At 42.3% G+C, this 17,662-nt stretch overlaps 1 protein-coding gene across 3 annotated transcripts in view; it reads right to left on the bottom strand.

Moving 5' to 3' along the window:
- Window positions 1-17,662, bottom strand: part of IQGAP2 (IQ motif containing GTPase activating protein 2) — a 174,620-nt gene that overhangs the window by 15,472 nt on the left and 141,486 nt on the right. For all 3 annotated transcript variants that reach the window (XM_063127952.1, XM_063127949.1, XM_063127951.1), the window contains 10 exons: window positions 16,912-16,983; window positions 16,644-16,713; window positions 16,278-16,486; window positions 14,712-14,861; window positions 11,733-11,896; window positions 10,688-10,912; window positions 8,412-8,552; window positions 7,476-7,560; window positions 2,993-3,225; window positions 326-458 (listed from right to left, as the gene is read on the bottom strand). In XM_063127952.1, coding sequence (XP_062984022.1) covers window positions 326-458; window positions 2,993-3,225; window positions 7,476-7,560; window positions 8,412-8,552; window positions 10,688-10,912; window positions 11,733-11,896; window positions 14,712-14,861; window positions 16,278-16,486; window positions 16,644-16,713; window positions 16,912-16,983 — 1,482 coding nt within the window. The remainder of the gene's footprint in view (window positions 1-325; window positions 459-2,992; window positions 3,226-7,475; window positions 7,561-8,411; window positions 8,553-10,687; window positions 10,913-11,732; window positions 11,897-14,711; window positions 14,862-16,277; window positions 16,487-16,643; window positions 16,714-16,911; window positions 16,984-17,662) is intronic.

Below are 17,662 nucleotides of genomic sequence, written 5' to 3'. Positions count from 1 at the left end.
AATGTGAGAAAAAAGGAAATGCAAAACCTAATCCAGTTTCTCCTATAATATACTGGGCTATTAAATACTCTTAAAAACTTCCAGATTGATATGGTGAAGTAGAAATTTAATTATCTCACCAATGTTAACACATATTTATTCAAACCCATTCATTTCAAAAGGGATTTGCTTACAGTTAGACGCATTAATGATCGAGGTGCTTGTCAACCTATCCATGTTAGCTTAATTTTGCAACTCCCAGTCTCCCACTCAAAGAAATCCCTCGCAATTCAGATGTAGTAGTTACTGTTTCGAAGCTTTCTGCTTCTACTTTGCATTCACTTACTGAATGAGTGTTGATAATTTCTTCGATAGAAATATATATCACTGGCTTGCTAAGAGTCACCATATCAGAATATTCATCAATATTGAATTTTTCTTCAGGTTCAGGAACACCACATGCTGCTTGGAAAAAATTTCTAAGGAGGGGGGAAAAAAACAAAAATACAAGATTTAAATAATACCAATTTAAATAATACCTGAGTTTAATATTAAGATTACAAACTGTTCCCCAGTTTTCTGCATGTAGCTTCCATAAGCTACACTCTGATGGAAAGACATCAATTAATCAGAAGTACAGTTTTTGCACATATAATTTCTTACCTCACCTCATAGGGATTTACTTATCTCAATCCCATTTACAAGGTCATTCAACTAGATCATAGAATCCTAGAATAGCAGAGTTGGAAGGGTCCTACAAGGCCATCGAGTCCAACCCCCTGCTCAATGCAGGAATCCACCGTAAAGCATCCCTGACAGATGGTTGTCCAGCTGCCTCTTGAATGCCTCTAGTGTGGGAGAGGCCACAACCTCACCAGGCAACTGATTCCATTGTCGTACTACTCTAACAGTCAGGAAGTTTTTCCTGATGTCCAGCTGGAATCTGGCTTCCTTTAATTTGAGCCCGTTATTCCGTGTCCTGCACTCTGGGAGGATCGAGAAGAGAGCCTGGCCCTCCTCTGTGTGACAACCTTTGAAGTATTTGAAGAGTGCTATCATGCCTCCCCTCAATCTTCTCTTCTCCAGGCTAAACATGCCCAGTTCTTTCAGTCGCTCTTCATAGGGCTTTGTTTCCAGACCCCTGATCATCCTGGTTGCCCTCCTCTGAACACGCTCCAGCTTGTCTGCGTCCTTCTTGAATTGTGGAGCCCAGAACTGGACGCAATAGTCTAGATGAGGCCTAACCAGGGCCGAATAGAGAGGAACCAGTACCTCACGTGATTTGGAAGCTATACTTCTATTAATGCAGCCCAAAATAGCATTGGCCTTTCTTGCAGTCATATCACACTGTTGGCTCATATTCAGCTTGCGATCTACAACAATTCCAAGATCCTTCTCTTTTGTAGTATTGCTGAGCCAAGTATCTCCAATCTTGTAACTGTGCCTTTGGTTTCTATTTCCTAAATGTAGAACTTGGCATTTATCCCTATTAAATTTCATTCTGTTGTTTTCAGCCCAGCACTCCAGCCTATCAAGATCACTTTGAAGTTTGTTTCTGTCTTCCAGGGTATTAGCTATCCCACCCAATTTTGTGTCATCTGCAATTTGCTACAGCATTTTGCTATGCCTATTGTTTTCTAGATCTGAGCGCATGGCTGAAATCCATAAATTACAAGAGAACCTCACTAATGATGAAAACTGTCCTATAGTTAGGGTGACCATATGAAAAGGAAGACAGGGCTCCTGTATCTTTAACAGTTGTATTGAAAAGGGAATTTCAGCAGGTGTCGTTTGTATATATGGAGAACCTGGTGAAATTTCCTCTTCATCACAACAGTTAAAGCTGCAGGTGCCCTGACTTCTTTTAAATCTGGTCACTCTAGTATAGCTCCTGCACTTTAACTGTTGTGATGAATAGGGAATTTCACTAGGTTCTCCATATATACAAATGACCCCTGCTGAAATTCCCTTTTCTATGCATCTGTTAAAGATACAGGAGCCCTGTCCTCCTTTTCATATGGTCACCCTACTATAGTAGAGCTGGTATCTGGATCTCAGCCTACATTTGTACTTGTTCCATAACTTATGATGTTCATACTGAAATTCAAGTATAAAATGGTCAATGCACATGAGGTCTAAAAAGGTTATTTCTACAGAAACTGATATTAGTTTCCCTTGTTACTAAATTACTAAGGAGAAAAATACCTGGCATATCTTGAGTATATTACAATGTGATAATTATTAAAGTTAATCATTCAGGAGTTATATACACAATGGAAGTCATATTTGCAAATATGGCAGCCGTAAGGTATTATGTAAACCATAGGCATTTTACAGACCATATATCAAAAGCTAGGGTAGGAATATTTGTTTTTTAGTTAAACTCAGTCCTGCATCACTTAAGGTTTCAAGCAAGAATATCAAATGCACTGAAATAGGAGGCCCTTTTAACATAAAACAAGAAACTGAGTGGCTGCCAACTGATCTAATATTGCAGCTGATGGACAGCTATATAAATACAATTTTAATAAAATGATTTCATACAGTTGTTATTAAAATCACAGTTTATTGTAACTCAGGGATACTTGAGTTCCTTGAAGGAAAGAGCACAGTTTCCCCAAAACATTAAAGCATGATATCCATGCACCATTTCCTACTATTGTCTAAAGAAATAGCAGATATTTCTTTATATATTTCAAATATACCACACTCTTCCCGTTAATATAATATATGTGGCTATTATGTTTGAGGAGAGCATAATCTGTGCAATACATGATAATTGCCAAGATGTGCATGTTGGGGGTGGAACATATGTTTGCATTAAAAAAATCAGTGCAAATCAATTAATTTGTCTGGTTGGAATAACGAGGAAATTATCAGGATACACAGAAGATAACCTATGCTATTATCTATAGCAGAAAAGGTGAATACACCTAAAGCAATGGGGCTACCTATGTAAAACAGGTTCATCTCACAGTTTATTATAGAGGTCCCTATTTGCTTCAGTACAGACCTGAATTTCTCATATGTCTGAGAGAGGTAACTGTTCATCGATGAGAGATGTGCATTTTCTCCTTCAAAGAGGTTATTTGAGGCAGCATGTTGAAGGACTTTGGCCACACAACCTAAATTTCTCCTCTGGTCAGAATGGATCTGGCCTCCAGCTGTCATATCAATTATGTCAAAACCATCAGGGGCAACAATCGCTGGATTCATAAATCGATAGTATAGGAGATTCCCCACAATCTATGGGAGAAAAACATTTTTAGACAAGTCTTCTTGGTATGTGTATTCTCAGTCTTAAGCCTACCCAACTGGTAACACTCCTTAAACAAAATCATTATTGGCTGTGTAACACAAGCAGTAGGGGCAGGGGGGAGCCTAGTTATACAGCAAAAGCCTTACTGGGTCAAACTTATGAGTCATATAGCTTCAAAATATGACTGAACACGGTATGGACACTTTAGAAGAGTATACAATATACCAAAGAACAGCCTTCCCCCACACCACAGAGAAAATAATAATTCCCAGGAATTCTCTCTACATGCCTGTTAATAAACTGATACATATAGAAGATCCCTGAATGAAACACAATATAAATACATTTGAATACATAGAGAGGGAGTAAGCAAAGTGAACTCATGGTACTTCTACAGCAACCCTCTAGATGTTTTGGAGTTCAGCTCTCATCAGTCCCAACCAGTATGGTTAATAGCCAGGAAGGCTAGGAGTTGTAGTCCAAAACATGTGGAAGGCATCAGGTTCAGGAAGGCTCTACAGTTTCTAATCAGTCTGAATTCCAAACCCACACATTTCCCCAACTTGTGAATGATTACTGCTCTGTGTTTTATCTGATTTGGGGAATGGAAGATGTAGATCTACAACAGGAAATTTGGCAATTCGTCCCCATTTCCCTTTAAAAACAGCTAACTCACAAAGCCTATCATTTGCTAAAAGATTCACTATTTCTTTGGATAAAACCTATGAGCTTTTCTAGATGAGGTTTTTTAACCTGCTTTTGCTTCTGGAAGGTGTGTGGGATTTTGATGGGTTGTTTACATAGCAGTACAGCTATCTAACATTTATGCTGGTAAGTGGAGCTTGGCAGGATTTTCCTCCACAAAGACAAAGCAATATCTGCCTTGGCTACTTCCTCGGCCTCATTTCACCCCTCTTCCCTTTCCCTTCTGTATCATGGCGGGGGGAGGTGGGGAGCTGTTGTGCAACTTTGAATGTCCATTTTCCTGGCACCTCCGCTGTGTTGAGCTGCTTAGGGTAGAGACCAGAGGGCTCCATTCCATTCTGATCTGCTGACCAGCTTCAGCCATTGGGAACATGGAACACTCTTTGTGGCCAGGAAATACTCCCTCTGCAGTTATCACTGTTGACATTACTAGAACAAAGTGGAATGGCACAACTCTGCTGGGGGCTGTCTAAATGCTCGGAAAGCCCCAGGTTGGGTACGTGGTGGCGCAGTGTCAATTATACGCTGCTGCTGCAATCATGCACCCACCGAAGCTGCAGAGAAAAAAAGTCAGGGACTTAACCCAACTTTTTTCTCCAGAGCAAGGCGAGAACGTGGAAGACAGCCCCAAAGCCTCACTCTGGAGTCACAGCAGAGGCATGGCTGGGCGATGCCAGGTGGAAGGTGACCTGTGATTGGTTGCCTTCCACCAGGAAGTGGGTAGGAGTGGCTTTGGTCCCTGGAACCCAGAAACCTCATGCTCCATCCTCGGAATTATCCAACACCACCCTAGATGAGGGAAAGCATAAGGTTTTCGAGGGACGCGGCACCAACCCAGCGCCGTGAAGTCATCCCCTTAGTGAATGGTGTCAGTTTGGTTTCATGATCACCCCAAATACCACAATTTCCCCATTCAGGAAAAATCTGGGGAAATAGTTAGAAATGATGGGAGAAACACAGGAGAATGACGATGGTGTCTGAAGGCCTTGTAAACTCCCACGACTGAGGCATGCCAAGCACACAATAAGAGCCTTGTCTAGAAAAGCCCTTGTGTCGTCCTTTTTCAGGGAATTTAAATCTCTTTCCATCCTTGAAACATGCAAATGCTTAACATACTTTTAAGGGGAAAGGATACTCTCTGTGAAGGCTTACTAATGACAGCATCCATTTACAGTACAGTTTTAGTTCAGCCCCAGAATGTTATGTTTTGGTTACTCAGTGCTAGTACTAGAAATTTCAGTTTTACTGAATAATACAAGTAAAAGAATACTGAATACAAGAAAAAGCTTACTGAAGAACTGCTCAGTTGGCTCCCAAGTTCAAAGGTTTGTCAAGATTCTAGCATTCTGACTCCTTGCAGGCTTATGCAGAAGTTAGTCCTACTGTATTCAATAGGACTTACTCCTCAGTAAGGATACATAAAAATTGTAGCCTTGAGGAATACCCAAATTTTGAACTTTCCCCCTATATACAACTTTCAGGAAAGCAGCATCCATTCACGAGAGTACAACTGATAATTGGTGCTGGGGAGTCACCAATGAAGACACTCTCACCTTCAGTTATTTCGTAATCTATATGAACATTTCCTCCAGGAAAATTTGATAATTTGATATCAGAATTTCCAACTGACTGCTATATCCCAGGCTGATACCCAGGATCACCCCTGTGTGTCCAGATGATGCACAGGGGATCCCGGGCTCAGGGAGGGGTCAACCCTCCCTGGCCCCGGGATATAGCCTACCCCTTTAAGCCTGATTTTTCCCACAGTCTCAGGCTGAGCCTGAGACTGCGAGCATGTAGCCCGTTCCGCGGCTTTTCCCGGCTCCGCGCAATTACTCGCGCGTAGCCTGGAGAAGCCATGCACGGGGCGCAGTGTGGGGGGAGTGAGGAAATCTATTTTTTTTAAAAACTTACCTTTCATCATTCGTGCGCTTCTGTGCAGCCGGCCCTTTAAATGTAAAAAAAATGGCAGACACAACGGGTCTTTCCTTTAGCTCGTCGCACCTGATGTGTAGACTAGGGCGACAGCCTGTGATAGTTGCATCACAGGCTCTCCCCTCCTCTCGCCTGGATTTTAAGGCAGGTCTAGCAAAGGCCTGAGACAGTGCAAGCTCGCAAGTAAGCGCTGTTGCTAGAGACAAAGGCCTAATCTACACCAAGCAGGATACTGCACTATGAAAGTGGTATGAAAGTGGTATATAAAAGGCAGGAGCCACACTACTGCTTTGTAGCGGTATTGAAGTACACTGACAACCATTGAGCCCATTGACACATACTATATACCACTTTCATAGTGCTATATCCTGCTTGGTGTGGCTCCTGCCTCTTATGGACCGCTTTCATACCACTTTTATAGAGCAATATCCTGCTTGGTGTAGATTAGGCCAAAGTCAAATTACTATGTGATTATGAGGAATATAACATGATAGGCCATGATGACAACTGACAAATGTTTTTTGCAACTATACTTTAGAACAGGGCTGGGCAGCCTTCAGGTGCCCTTGCCCATTTCATCCCTCTCCCAACCTGGAGTTATAAACTCTTATCAGAGCTGATACTGCTGTCCACTTGTTCAGTAGACTGCACTTGTTCAGTGCAGCAAGGGTGGCTTTACTGTGAAAGGGTCACTGTTGTCTTTGACTTTTTAGAAAATGCATTTTGGAAGTAAAATTTCTGTTCAGCTGGATTTAAAACAACAACAACTGCAATACATACAGCACCAGCTACATCCTGATATAAACATTTTGAGTTAAGTCGAGCACTACACCCTTTGATTATGCAATGTTAGAGACTGCACTATAATCTATGACCAGTTATGGAAGTAAGTCTGTACCAGGAGTATTTTGCTTGGATAAAATGTCACATTCCCATATTTTTTACAAGCATCTTCAAAACATATCAAATGAAAGCATGTTTATGTATTTGTTCCAATGTTACTATTAGAGTTATACAGTTTTAATTATTTTTTTCAATAATCCAGATTAAAACCAAAATACTTAATGAGTTTAACAGCACAGATTTATAAGCGGCAGTTTATACAATTAGACATCAGTGTGCTAGACCAAGGGCATTGTTGCTTCCCTCTCACTAGCACTGCAACTCTTCCCTAATTCTATCATCCATACAGGAAAAGTCATTGTGATCCTATGCCACTTCCTACCCTGGCCACAACACAACCACATTTTAAGCTGCACATAGAAGGAACAGGGCAGGGATGTCAATTTAAGCTCCTAGCACTTAAAGAAATAGATACTCAAAAGTAGAGATGTGACAAGTTAGGGAGAAAGTTAAGACTTATTTAAAAGAGAAAAAGACTTCTAAAGTTCTTGGAAGTTTGACAGCTTGCATAGAATCCTCTCTGAGAAAAGATTCCACATAAGCTGTCACATCGCCAACAGCACAGATGAGAATCCTTCTGTTTAGGCAACTTCTCTATCGCTCTGTCGTGCCCTCTTCCCCAATGCAAAGCAATTTCCCTCTCACCAAAATTAGAAAGAACAAGGATGCTGACAAATCACCCTCACAAATCTACCTTTAATAGCTCATCTTCTGTTGCATCTGGGAATTTTTCATGAAGCGAGTTCTTCAGAACTTTGGCTATATATCTCATTCCATAACTACATGCAAAAACAGATGCAAAAGAAAAATAATGGAGAGAGACTCAGGATGAAAAACAACTCATTCAAGTCAACCAAAAAAAACCCCAAACCAAAACATTGAATTTTGCATTAGAAACTTTAGAACTAAAACAAGATGGCAGCAAAACAAAATACAGACCACACAAAAGGAAGTTACAATATGAGGGCTTATTAAATATAAAGTATCTGGGTTTGGTGATGTAGAGGGAATACTCCCCTCTGCTGGTGAAGTGCCATTATGAATCAAACTATATTTAAGCGAAGTAGTATAAGAAATACAAAGGAAAGGAAAGGAACCTCTCGTGCAAGCACTTGAGTCATTGCTGACTCCTAGAGGGACGCCTGCTTTCGCTGACATTTTCTTGGCAGACTTTGTAGCGGGGCGGTTTGTCATTGCCTTCCCCAGTCGAAGTTACCTTTCCCCCAGCTAGCTGGGTACTCATTTTACTGACCTCAGAAGGATGGAAGGCTGAGTCGACCTGAGCCGGCTGCCTGAGAACCAGTTTCTGCTGGGATCGAACTCAGGCTGTGGGGAGAGTTTTGGCTGCAGTAACTGCCGCTTACCATTCTGCGCCACATGAGAATGCTTAAAATACAAGAATGCTTAAAAATACCTTGCATATCTCTATCTGTCTGTCTGTCTGTCTGTCTGTCTGTCTATCTATCTATCTATCTATCTATCTATCTATCTATCTATCTATCTATCTCCCCCCCTCTCTGTATATATTCCCTCTTCCTTTCTTTGTACAAGCATTTTAATACACACATACATCACAAGTGTGAGAAAGTGTGTATGTGTGTCCCACCAAGGTTCTCCTAGGTTCACTTACGGCATTAAGTTCAGAGATGAGAATATGGAAGCAAGGACTTTATCAGTAACTGCTCTGAGGCTTTGTATTGAGGTCTCTAGTCGATTTACTACTTCAGGATGTGTTAATGCTTGTTCTGTTGTTACATCATAAGGTAATTTGCTACAAAGAGAGAGAGGGGGAGGGAGAGAAGGAGATAAAGTAACCTATAGAAAACACAAGAACAACTTCTCTAATAGTACATTTTTTAAAAATTACATTAAAAAGATTTGGCATTGCTCAGTGACTCAGATGAACTGGAGCCAAATCACCTACTTTCTCAAAATTGTCCATGAAGAAGGAAAAGTTACATTTCTGAAACATCTTGGGCTTTAATAAACTCAGGGACTTTGGAGAACATGTTTCTGCCTTGTCTTCCTGCTAGTCTCAAAAAGGCCATAAAGGAGTTTCCATGAACTTATTGGGATATCATATTGAATGCCCTGCACTATTATTTTATATCACACAAGAGCCATGTTAAGTTATCCAAACTTAAGTTTGTTTTTAAAAACCTTTCTTTGAACAGTGGTGCCATCAGGGCAGGACATTGGGGCAGAGGTACAGGGTCCCAGTCAGAAGAATGAGCAGGAAGGCCCCCAAATAAAGCAGAGCTGGGTCACCACATTCTGAAGGAAGTGAATTAATACACACGACCATCTAAAGTGCCCCACAGGAACACTATGAAGTCCAGAGTATACCTAATTGCACCACTGTCTTTATTTTAGGCTAGTTACGCTAGATTTTTTTTTAGTCACACTATATAAAGAGTTTTATATTCCATTACTTTTGGAGGCATAGCAAATATTTACATGGCTGCAGGGCTGGCACAATACCTCCCACCACCCAAAGTAGGAGGCTGTGCTGCTGCACTCTCTTCTCTCCCACACCTAGCTCCTCCCATGATGATGATTATGGCACTGGCTGCCACCCACCCTCCTCCAGACCCTGCTGCTACCTTCTCTGTCTCCCTTGGCCACAATGGTGGTGGTGGCAGCCACTTGCTCACACCCATCCATTACATTGATGATAAAGGGGAGGGAGTACTCCCTCCTCCCCCTCCCATCACTACCCTCTCTTTTCTCCCCCACCAGTCATGACGGCCTACCTCCCCTCCTCCTCCTCCTCCAATTCTCCTACCTTTCCAGGTCGCTCCCCCCCCTCCTCCTCCAATCGTGGTAGTGGTGGTGATAGCCTCTCTCCTCCTTCAATGCCTTACTATGAAGGGCACTTACTTAGAGCAAGACATTGGTGGGGAGGTAGCCCTAGAGACTACCTGTGCCACAGCAGCACAGGCAATCTCCACAGCCACCTCCCTGCCAATGCTTTGCTCTGCAGAAGGAGCCCTTATGGCAATGCATTTGGACCATGCTGAAGAGCTATGCTGGCTGCCTTCTCTTCTGAACATATGGCAGGTCTTCCCAGAGAGTCTGCCCAACTCATGCAGCACTTAGAGGAGTCCTCAGAGTGAAACATCAGGCGGGTGGTTCTCCAGAAAGCTGTGCAGGGGAGTGGCCAGCATGGCTTTCTGCAGTACCAGATAGGGTGTACAGTTCTCCTGGGGGGCAAAATCCATTTCCTTTTGGGATCTGCTGCTTAAGGTGGGGATTCACCCCACCTCATGGAAGGGCTGGACTGCATAGCTACAATTGAGGGAGTATATATCTATAACATGGGTCATCTTTCGATGCTTCTGAGTATGTTTCATACCTTGGGTTCTTTGTGCAACATTAGTTACATATCTTTCATTTGAAGAACACATATTTATGATTTGTTTTTAACACTTCATATTAATTTTAACATCTATTGATGCTAACAATTTATCTATAATTTTAGTGCCTGAGAAAGTACTATGGTTGAAAATGTTGGGCATTCTTCATAATAATGTACTGCTTTAAGAACATAAGAACAGCCATGCTGGATCAGACCAAGGGTCTATCTAGTCCAGCACTCTGTTCATACAGTGGCCAAACAGCTGTCGACTGGGGACCAACAAAGCAGGACATGGTGCAGCAGCACCCTCCCACCCATGTTCCCCAGCAACTGGTGCATACAGGCTTACTGCCTTGAATACTGGAGGTGGCACACAACCATCAGAGCCAGTAGCTTTCTAGCAGTTTCAGGCAAGCCTCTTCTTCTGTTCTTCTGCGTGGGGGTGTGAATCGCCCCTTTTGTCCCACCCATTCTCTCCTGCTCCCATTAGCAACCTAAAGAAATTGAAAAATTGAATTCAGTTATATCTATCTATATTGGACACTTACCTGGCCTCTCCAGTTTGCATTTCTAATTGGTTCACCCATGCTTTATATACTTCCACAGGACTTGTGTTGATGACTAGGGATTTGTCATCCATAATGTCTTTCACCACTGGGGCCAACAGCTGACGCAGAGTGTTCTGCCCTCGAGCACCTCGATTAAAACTAACAACCATCTTGATAACAGTAGGATTTCCAGTAACAATATCTTGAATCTGGTCTACTTTGGAACTGCAGTAAAATAATAATAATCAGCACTCACATTCTAATTGAAGATATCAAACCCATGAACAGTATCAAAGGATGTTGTTGTGCAAGACGGCCCTCCTTTCGATTCCATTGTGCAAGTGGGAAACACCCATTGCGTAACGGAAATTTAATACTTCCTATAGAAAGCCACAGAAAAACATCTCTGGATTGGGGCAGGCCAGCAGCGTTCCCTTATGCAAACTCCACTGCCCTGTCCTGTTCAGGAAATGAGCATTTGCGTTTGTTTTTGGTTGCTCCTGGAAGCACTAAATCTCCGTTGCGCAAGTGGTGTGTCTCACCTGTGGAAAACAATTAGTAGGGACCCAATGGAATTGGCAGGGGACACAGTGCCCAGTTGGATAACTGCCCTTTGTAAGTGAATTTGAACACAGCATACATGGCTTGTTGCATTTTGTTCATTCAGTAGGACCTACTGCTTTTTTAAAACAAACAAACCACATACTATTTTACAACAGTATTCTATTCAAAGCAAAGCTGACTAAAATGAAGGAATGTTTTTGAAGCAGAAATACAAAATACTGCTTATGGTCAAACCACTTCTGCTAGGATTTAAAGCTTGATCCTGTAAGTCTGCTTTAGTTAATATGATGCAAACATGCTAAGTTTGTTAACCAGGAGTAACTATTCAGCTCTGCCTGCCACAAAAAATTCACTGTATCTAAAAGAGAAGCTAGAAGAAAATTTAACAGTTTCCAATTTTGTTTGAGCAAACAAGATATAGAGAATGTTTCATAAAGATGTGGAGTTAAAGATAGGGGCTTTGGTCATGTAATATACACACTTTATTTCTTCTTCCAGAGCAGTTTTAAACAGCTTCAGAAGTAAGTATTCTTCTCGCTGATTAGAAGCATAGTTGTACAATGTGAAGATAACTGTGTCCATGAACTTGGTGGATTTATTCTGGGGCATCTGGAAGATTAGCTTTGCCAAGTAGGTTGGATTAGTCTATGGAAAGAATAGTAGAATGATTGTAATGGCACATTAATAAAAATGACAAAGTTTTCCACTGCCTACTTTATTAGCACTGAGAGAAACCTAAAGTGGCTTTAATGCACCTAAATTTATATCAGCGCTAATTCAAGCTTGCTAATGATCGAAAGTTCCTTTATAGAAGATTGTAAGCAGCACAATAAAAAACAGATACCCAAAGAACCTAATATCAACATTGTTATACATTTATATTGTGCCCCTGCTAATGCAAAAGCCCAGATATGAATAGTTTGATATTCGTTACTAATGCATCTATGGCCTCATCAACACCAAGCAGGATATTGCACTATGAAAGTGGCATGAAAGCAGTATATAAAAGGCAGGAGCCACACTACTGCTTTATAGCGGTATGGAAGTGCACTGATGCACTGACAACTGTTGGGGCCCATTGACACATACCATATACCGCTTTCATAGTGCAATATCCTGCTTGATGTAGATTAGGCCTATGACAGCACAACCCTTTGTAGGCAACATGATAGCAAAAATGTTTATTAGCATAGTTGCCATTTATGCTAATTGATGCCAAGCTTTTTTTTCAAAAACTAAATCTACTGTGGAAGTAATTATAGCAATCCCTAAAGATCAAATGAACAAACTCAGCCTATTTCAAAGTCATCAAGCTCAAATGGTTTTTAAACCTACTTCCCATGTATCGCTGCTTGAGCTCCAAAATGCTCACACATGCCAGGACAGTGGCGTTCCCCACTCCTGCCAGACTAAAGCTTTCTTTGCACTGACTAAAGACTATCCTTCCCCCTTAACTGCAATTGCTGGCAAACTACAGATTTACCACAATTTGTGTGGAATGTAGTAAGAAAGCCACACCCCAGAATGTTAAGGCCTCCTGCTTTGCGCTGGATCCTAATAACCTTGAGTGCAAGGAAGCCCATGGAAGAGGACATGCCCTCCCATTCCCTATAAAGCTGCACTGATCAGGAGATTGTCAGGGATGGGTTGGAGTGGTATAGCTGGCTGCTTGGAGTTGGGTGGTGGCGGCTTGTGTAAAGTGCTTCCCTCTGGTTTTAGCTAATTCCCTCCTCCCTAGGAACACCTGTGCCCTATGCCTCCCCTTCCCAAGACCCTTGAGAGCGGCTTTTTAAGGGGCACAGGGGCAGCTGTGGAGAGGAGAGTGGGAAAGTCCCCTTCTCTGTGCTTCTTTCCACTTGCAGCTCTTACAATCCATCTCTATGATTGTCAGCCATTTTAACGATAGCATGAAGAACAAATGTTTCATTGAAGTTTGAACTATGTCTGTAAAATGTATGAGTATCCTCCAGGACAGAAGAAAGCTAGGCATAATTGCTAATGTAGACCAGAAAAAAAGGAGAAATGGGTTCTCAAGATGCAAATAATTTATTTTCACAAAGCTCGCACATTTTGGCCTGTACTTTATTCAAAGGCCTTTCTCAGAGTGTTTTTACAAGATAGTGTCTGCAGAATTTCCTCTAGCAAGGTAATTGTCTCTGATAATCTATGGTAACTGAGTTCTAAAACTAACAAGTGCTTTATTAAAGAAAAATAATGTATATGTAAAAAATAAATCCATTTAAGAATCTGATTTGCAGCCTTACTTTGTTTTTCTAATGCACAGCCAATAAACGATAGCTTCCATTTCATTCGCATTGTAACAATCTCTGCCACCAGTGAACAGGAATTGAGGGCATTTGTTGATACTGTTTGGAGTAGGGGTGTGCTCCGCTCTGTTTCAGATCCCCGAATCCGAAGGGGAGTGGGCTGATCCGGACCTCCTAAACCCAGTTCTGGAGCGGGTTGGGGGAGAGGTCCAGATCGGCCCAAAGTGGTTCAGAAAGGTTCGAATCGATTCGAACTGTTCTGAAGCAGGTAAGTGGGGGGGGACTTACCTGGCTCTGCTGCCACTGCGGTCCGTGTGGCGGCTTCGACTGACACTGATGCCTAAGGCCAGAAGTAGGCCGCAGCCTACTTCCGGCCTTAGGCATCAGCGTCAGTCGAAGCCGCTGCATGGACCATGGTGGCGACAGCAGCGGAGCCAAGTAAGTGGGGAGGGTGGCTTACCTGGCTCGGCCGCCACCGCAGTGGTCCATGCGTTGAAGGCGGGGAAGCCAGGTAAGGGGGAGAAGGGGGCTTATCTGGCTCCACTACTGCCGAGGTCCATGGGACAATGGTGGTGGAGCCAGGTAAGTGGGGAAGGGGGCTTACCTGGCTCCGCCACTCACCACCGTGGTCCGTGCAGCGACAGTGATAGAGCCAGGTAAGTGGGGAAGGGACCTGGCTCCACCATCTGCTGCTGCCGCAGTCCATGCGGCGATGGCGACAGAGCCAGGTAAGTGGGGAAGGGGGGCTTACCTGGCTCCACTGTCCGCCGCCGTGGTCCATGCAGCAACGGCAGTGGAGCCAGGTAAGTGGGGAAGGGGGGGCTTACCTGGCTCCACTTCCGCCGCCGTGGTCCATGTAGCAACGGCAGTGGAGCCAGGTAAGTGGGGAAGGGGGGGCTTACCTGGCTCCACCATCTGCTGCCGCCACAGTCCGTGTGGCAGCAGAGCCAGGTAAGTGGGGAAGGGGGAGAGGGGCTTATTCGGATGCCATTTTGTCCCCCCTTCCCCACTTACCTGCCTCCGCTATCTCCGGGTACCAAGTGGTTTTGGGGGGGGCATGCACAGCCCTTATTTGGAGTCAAAGAGTAGCTATTTCCCCCCTCACATGATTAAAAAAAGGGAACCTGGCATCTTCCAAGTGGGAGACAAGTTATGAAACTGTTTAAACTGAATCCTTTACCACCAATTCTCACCTGGAGAAGGTAGAACAAGTGTTGATAGGCCTCCAGCTTTTTTCTCCTTTCTTTGCTCAGGCCTTTGATGCCCTGCTTGTCTCCCGTAACCATCTCTTCCACTTGATTTTTGCTTTTTTTGTTCAGTTTCTTGCTATGGGAAACAACATCCTACAAAGAAAAGGGGGAACCCAAATGTTAAGCAAAAAGAGAAGTACAGTTCCACAAGAGCCCTAAAACTTATGCCAACATTAGAGATGGGACAATTGTAGCTCTCTGTTACACCCAGATAATATTTAGTCATCTTCTTTTTTTAATCAGTTTATGTTTAGTATTATGATAAAAGAGCACACCAAGGTTCTGAGTGTCTCAACAGTGATTAAAAAAACACTAAATAGGCAAGGGGTCAATGCATGGAGTCTGGCTAGAGACTGCAGCTACAGACATTCATCAGCTTATCAGTTCCAAATGGGAGAAGAGAGACAGTTTCACTAGGGGTTGGAAACGGGGAAGAGGCAATATCAGGCTTCAGGGTACTGATATGAAATCTTCTATTAAAGAAGGTAGAACAGAGGATGGCTGGTTGCAGGGCATAACATATTTACTGTCACATCTCATTTTCATAATGTGCAGGTATCATAGTTTCAGAAATTTAATTCCTACTTTGGTCCAACATCATATAAATATAAACTTCCTGAGAAACTGCAATTGTTAATTTAGCAAAACCCAGAAATTTTAGCTAACATAAATTGGAAATGTATCTGGTTGACTATTCATAAAGCATTTGAAGGATCTTGCCATGTGGACTACAAATTCAGTGCTCTTCATGATTATATACAGGACATTAATGAAAAGTAAACAAGGAGTAAAATGTACACTTCAGACATTATAATTAGAAGTGTAGTTCAACTCACTGTAAGAAGTTCTCAGATGGGGCATAGAAAGGGTGACCCCTACATAACCTAGCGATCCTGTAGAAATCCTCCTACTGGGGACCTGGATTATGCCCGAAGTTCCTATTGTCATTACATTTCTGGACTCTTCAGGCCCTCCCTTATCTTACCCTCCTCAAAAATCAAGCCTTCCCCTTGATGGTGCAGGAGGCTAGAAGCAGCCAGACCTAATGACGACCCTCATTCCCAGAGGATTTTGACCTAGGAAAATCCTAGTGCAATGGCAATGTTGTTATAAAGGATGGGGGAAAGGGGCTGTTCTGGCTGATATCATCATTCAAGTTTTGTACGGAACTCCAGGGTGCCAATTGAAATTTCTAATTTGGTTTACCAAATTACACCCACACCCACCACTGCCAAGGTAAGGAAACAGGTAAAGATTCTCCAGAAGACCACAAGGAAGTCACAGCCACTGTTTCCAGGAAAATATTAACCAAACGTCCATGCCTTGATCTTTTTTACTTTGCTCTTTAGTTAAAAAGTGCCCTGAGCCAGCTTACATGAAATCAACAAGAAACAAAACAGTCTTTGCTTGCAGGCCTACAATCTAAAAGACAGAAAGAAGAGGTGATGGTGGGGAAGCAAACTCAAGCACCAGTTCTTAAAGTTACAAAGTCACCAGAAGTTCACTAACCTGCAGAGTTATTCTATTTTTAACTAGCAATCCTATCTTGATATCCATCAGGTTCAGATCTTTCTCTAGTTGTTGACTAGAACGGATATTTGTGACCACTTCTTCCCTTAATCTTGTTACTTCTAGCTCTTCTTGGAAGTCTAGATCACTCTGATCCATGAGGTAAGCAAATTTGCGTAGGACGTTCAAAGGAGGATTTTCAGAACCAGCTATAAGTCAAGTAAACAAATTAAAAATTAATCTCAAGGTCTTTAGAATTTCATTTTCAACGAATTCCTCAAAATAGTTGCAACATAGGTGCTGGTGTTCATAAGTCATCCATCTGCCCGCTTATTTTATATTCAGAAAATACTATTCGGCACTTACTCAATATTCTGTAGTCTTCCCGAGCTTTGTTCGCTTTAAGGAATGCTTGAATTTTCACAATTTCTTTATCCTGAAAGAGATCCAGATGTTTAGACATCACTGCACAGGAAGCAGTCTGGATATAGTTTTATCTACCTATACAGAATACAAACTCAGGCATGGTTTTCATCTTTTTCCCTTTCCCCTCCCCCAACCCATGGTAAAGGGGAAATGCCTGATCCATGATAAATAAGTAAAGGAATAGAAGTGAGGGGGGGGGGAACCTTACATGATCTTTGAAATATTGCATCCGTTCCTTGTATGCTCTTTTTGCTAACCACATTTTGACCCATGACTGAATCTGAAAATCAAATAAGAACAAAGAGGTATTTTTAAAAGCTATGAATACTTTAAATGTTTATTCTGTTTCTCTCTCTCTCTCTTTCTTTTTACAAATTATTAGTTTAAAAATAATGTCTTCACAGCCCACACACTGGCATGTCATTTTGTACAATTTGCATAGATTGTAACACTTGCAAGTGCTACATCTCAAGTTGAAAACTAAACTAAACATAACATTGCTGCACTGAAACCTCTTGCATGTTAAGGAGAGGCAACTTCTCCTGCTTCGACACATTAGCCTACAATCCCAGATAGACATGATTACCACACAGGTGAGATTCTCAGGGTTCTTCTTGACTATACTTTGCACAATTGTGTGCATTCCAAATAATCTCCACAACAAGAAGCAAGTAGGTGACTGGTATTATCTGGTTTTCAAAAGTACGACTTACAGATGCAATAGCACATACTCTGCCCCACCCTTGGCCACATCATCAGTGACCTCAACTCACATTTGTGTACTGCTCAGCAGCTGTCATATTTACAACAGGAGGATAAAAAGGAGCTAAGAGAATGGTGTGGGTCTGCCTGAGACACAACTCATTAACTGACCATGGGTTATCATGTCTGAATACAGTGTGTTTTACACAGCATGGGATAATGTATTGTCTGAATGCTATGCATTTTCAGTAGGGTTG

The sequence above is a fragment of the Elgaria multicarinata genome, chromosome 6 (genome assembly GCF_023053635.1).
Source record: "Elgaria multicarinata webbii isolate HBS135686 ecotype San Diego chromosome 6, rElgMul1.1.pri, whole genome shotgun sequence".
Classification (NCBI taxonomy): Eukaryota; Metazoa; Chordata; class Lepidosauria; order Squamata; family Anguidae; genus Elgaria; species Elgaria multicarinata.
This window is presented reverse-complemented; position numbering and strand designations above follow the sequence as displayed.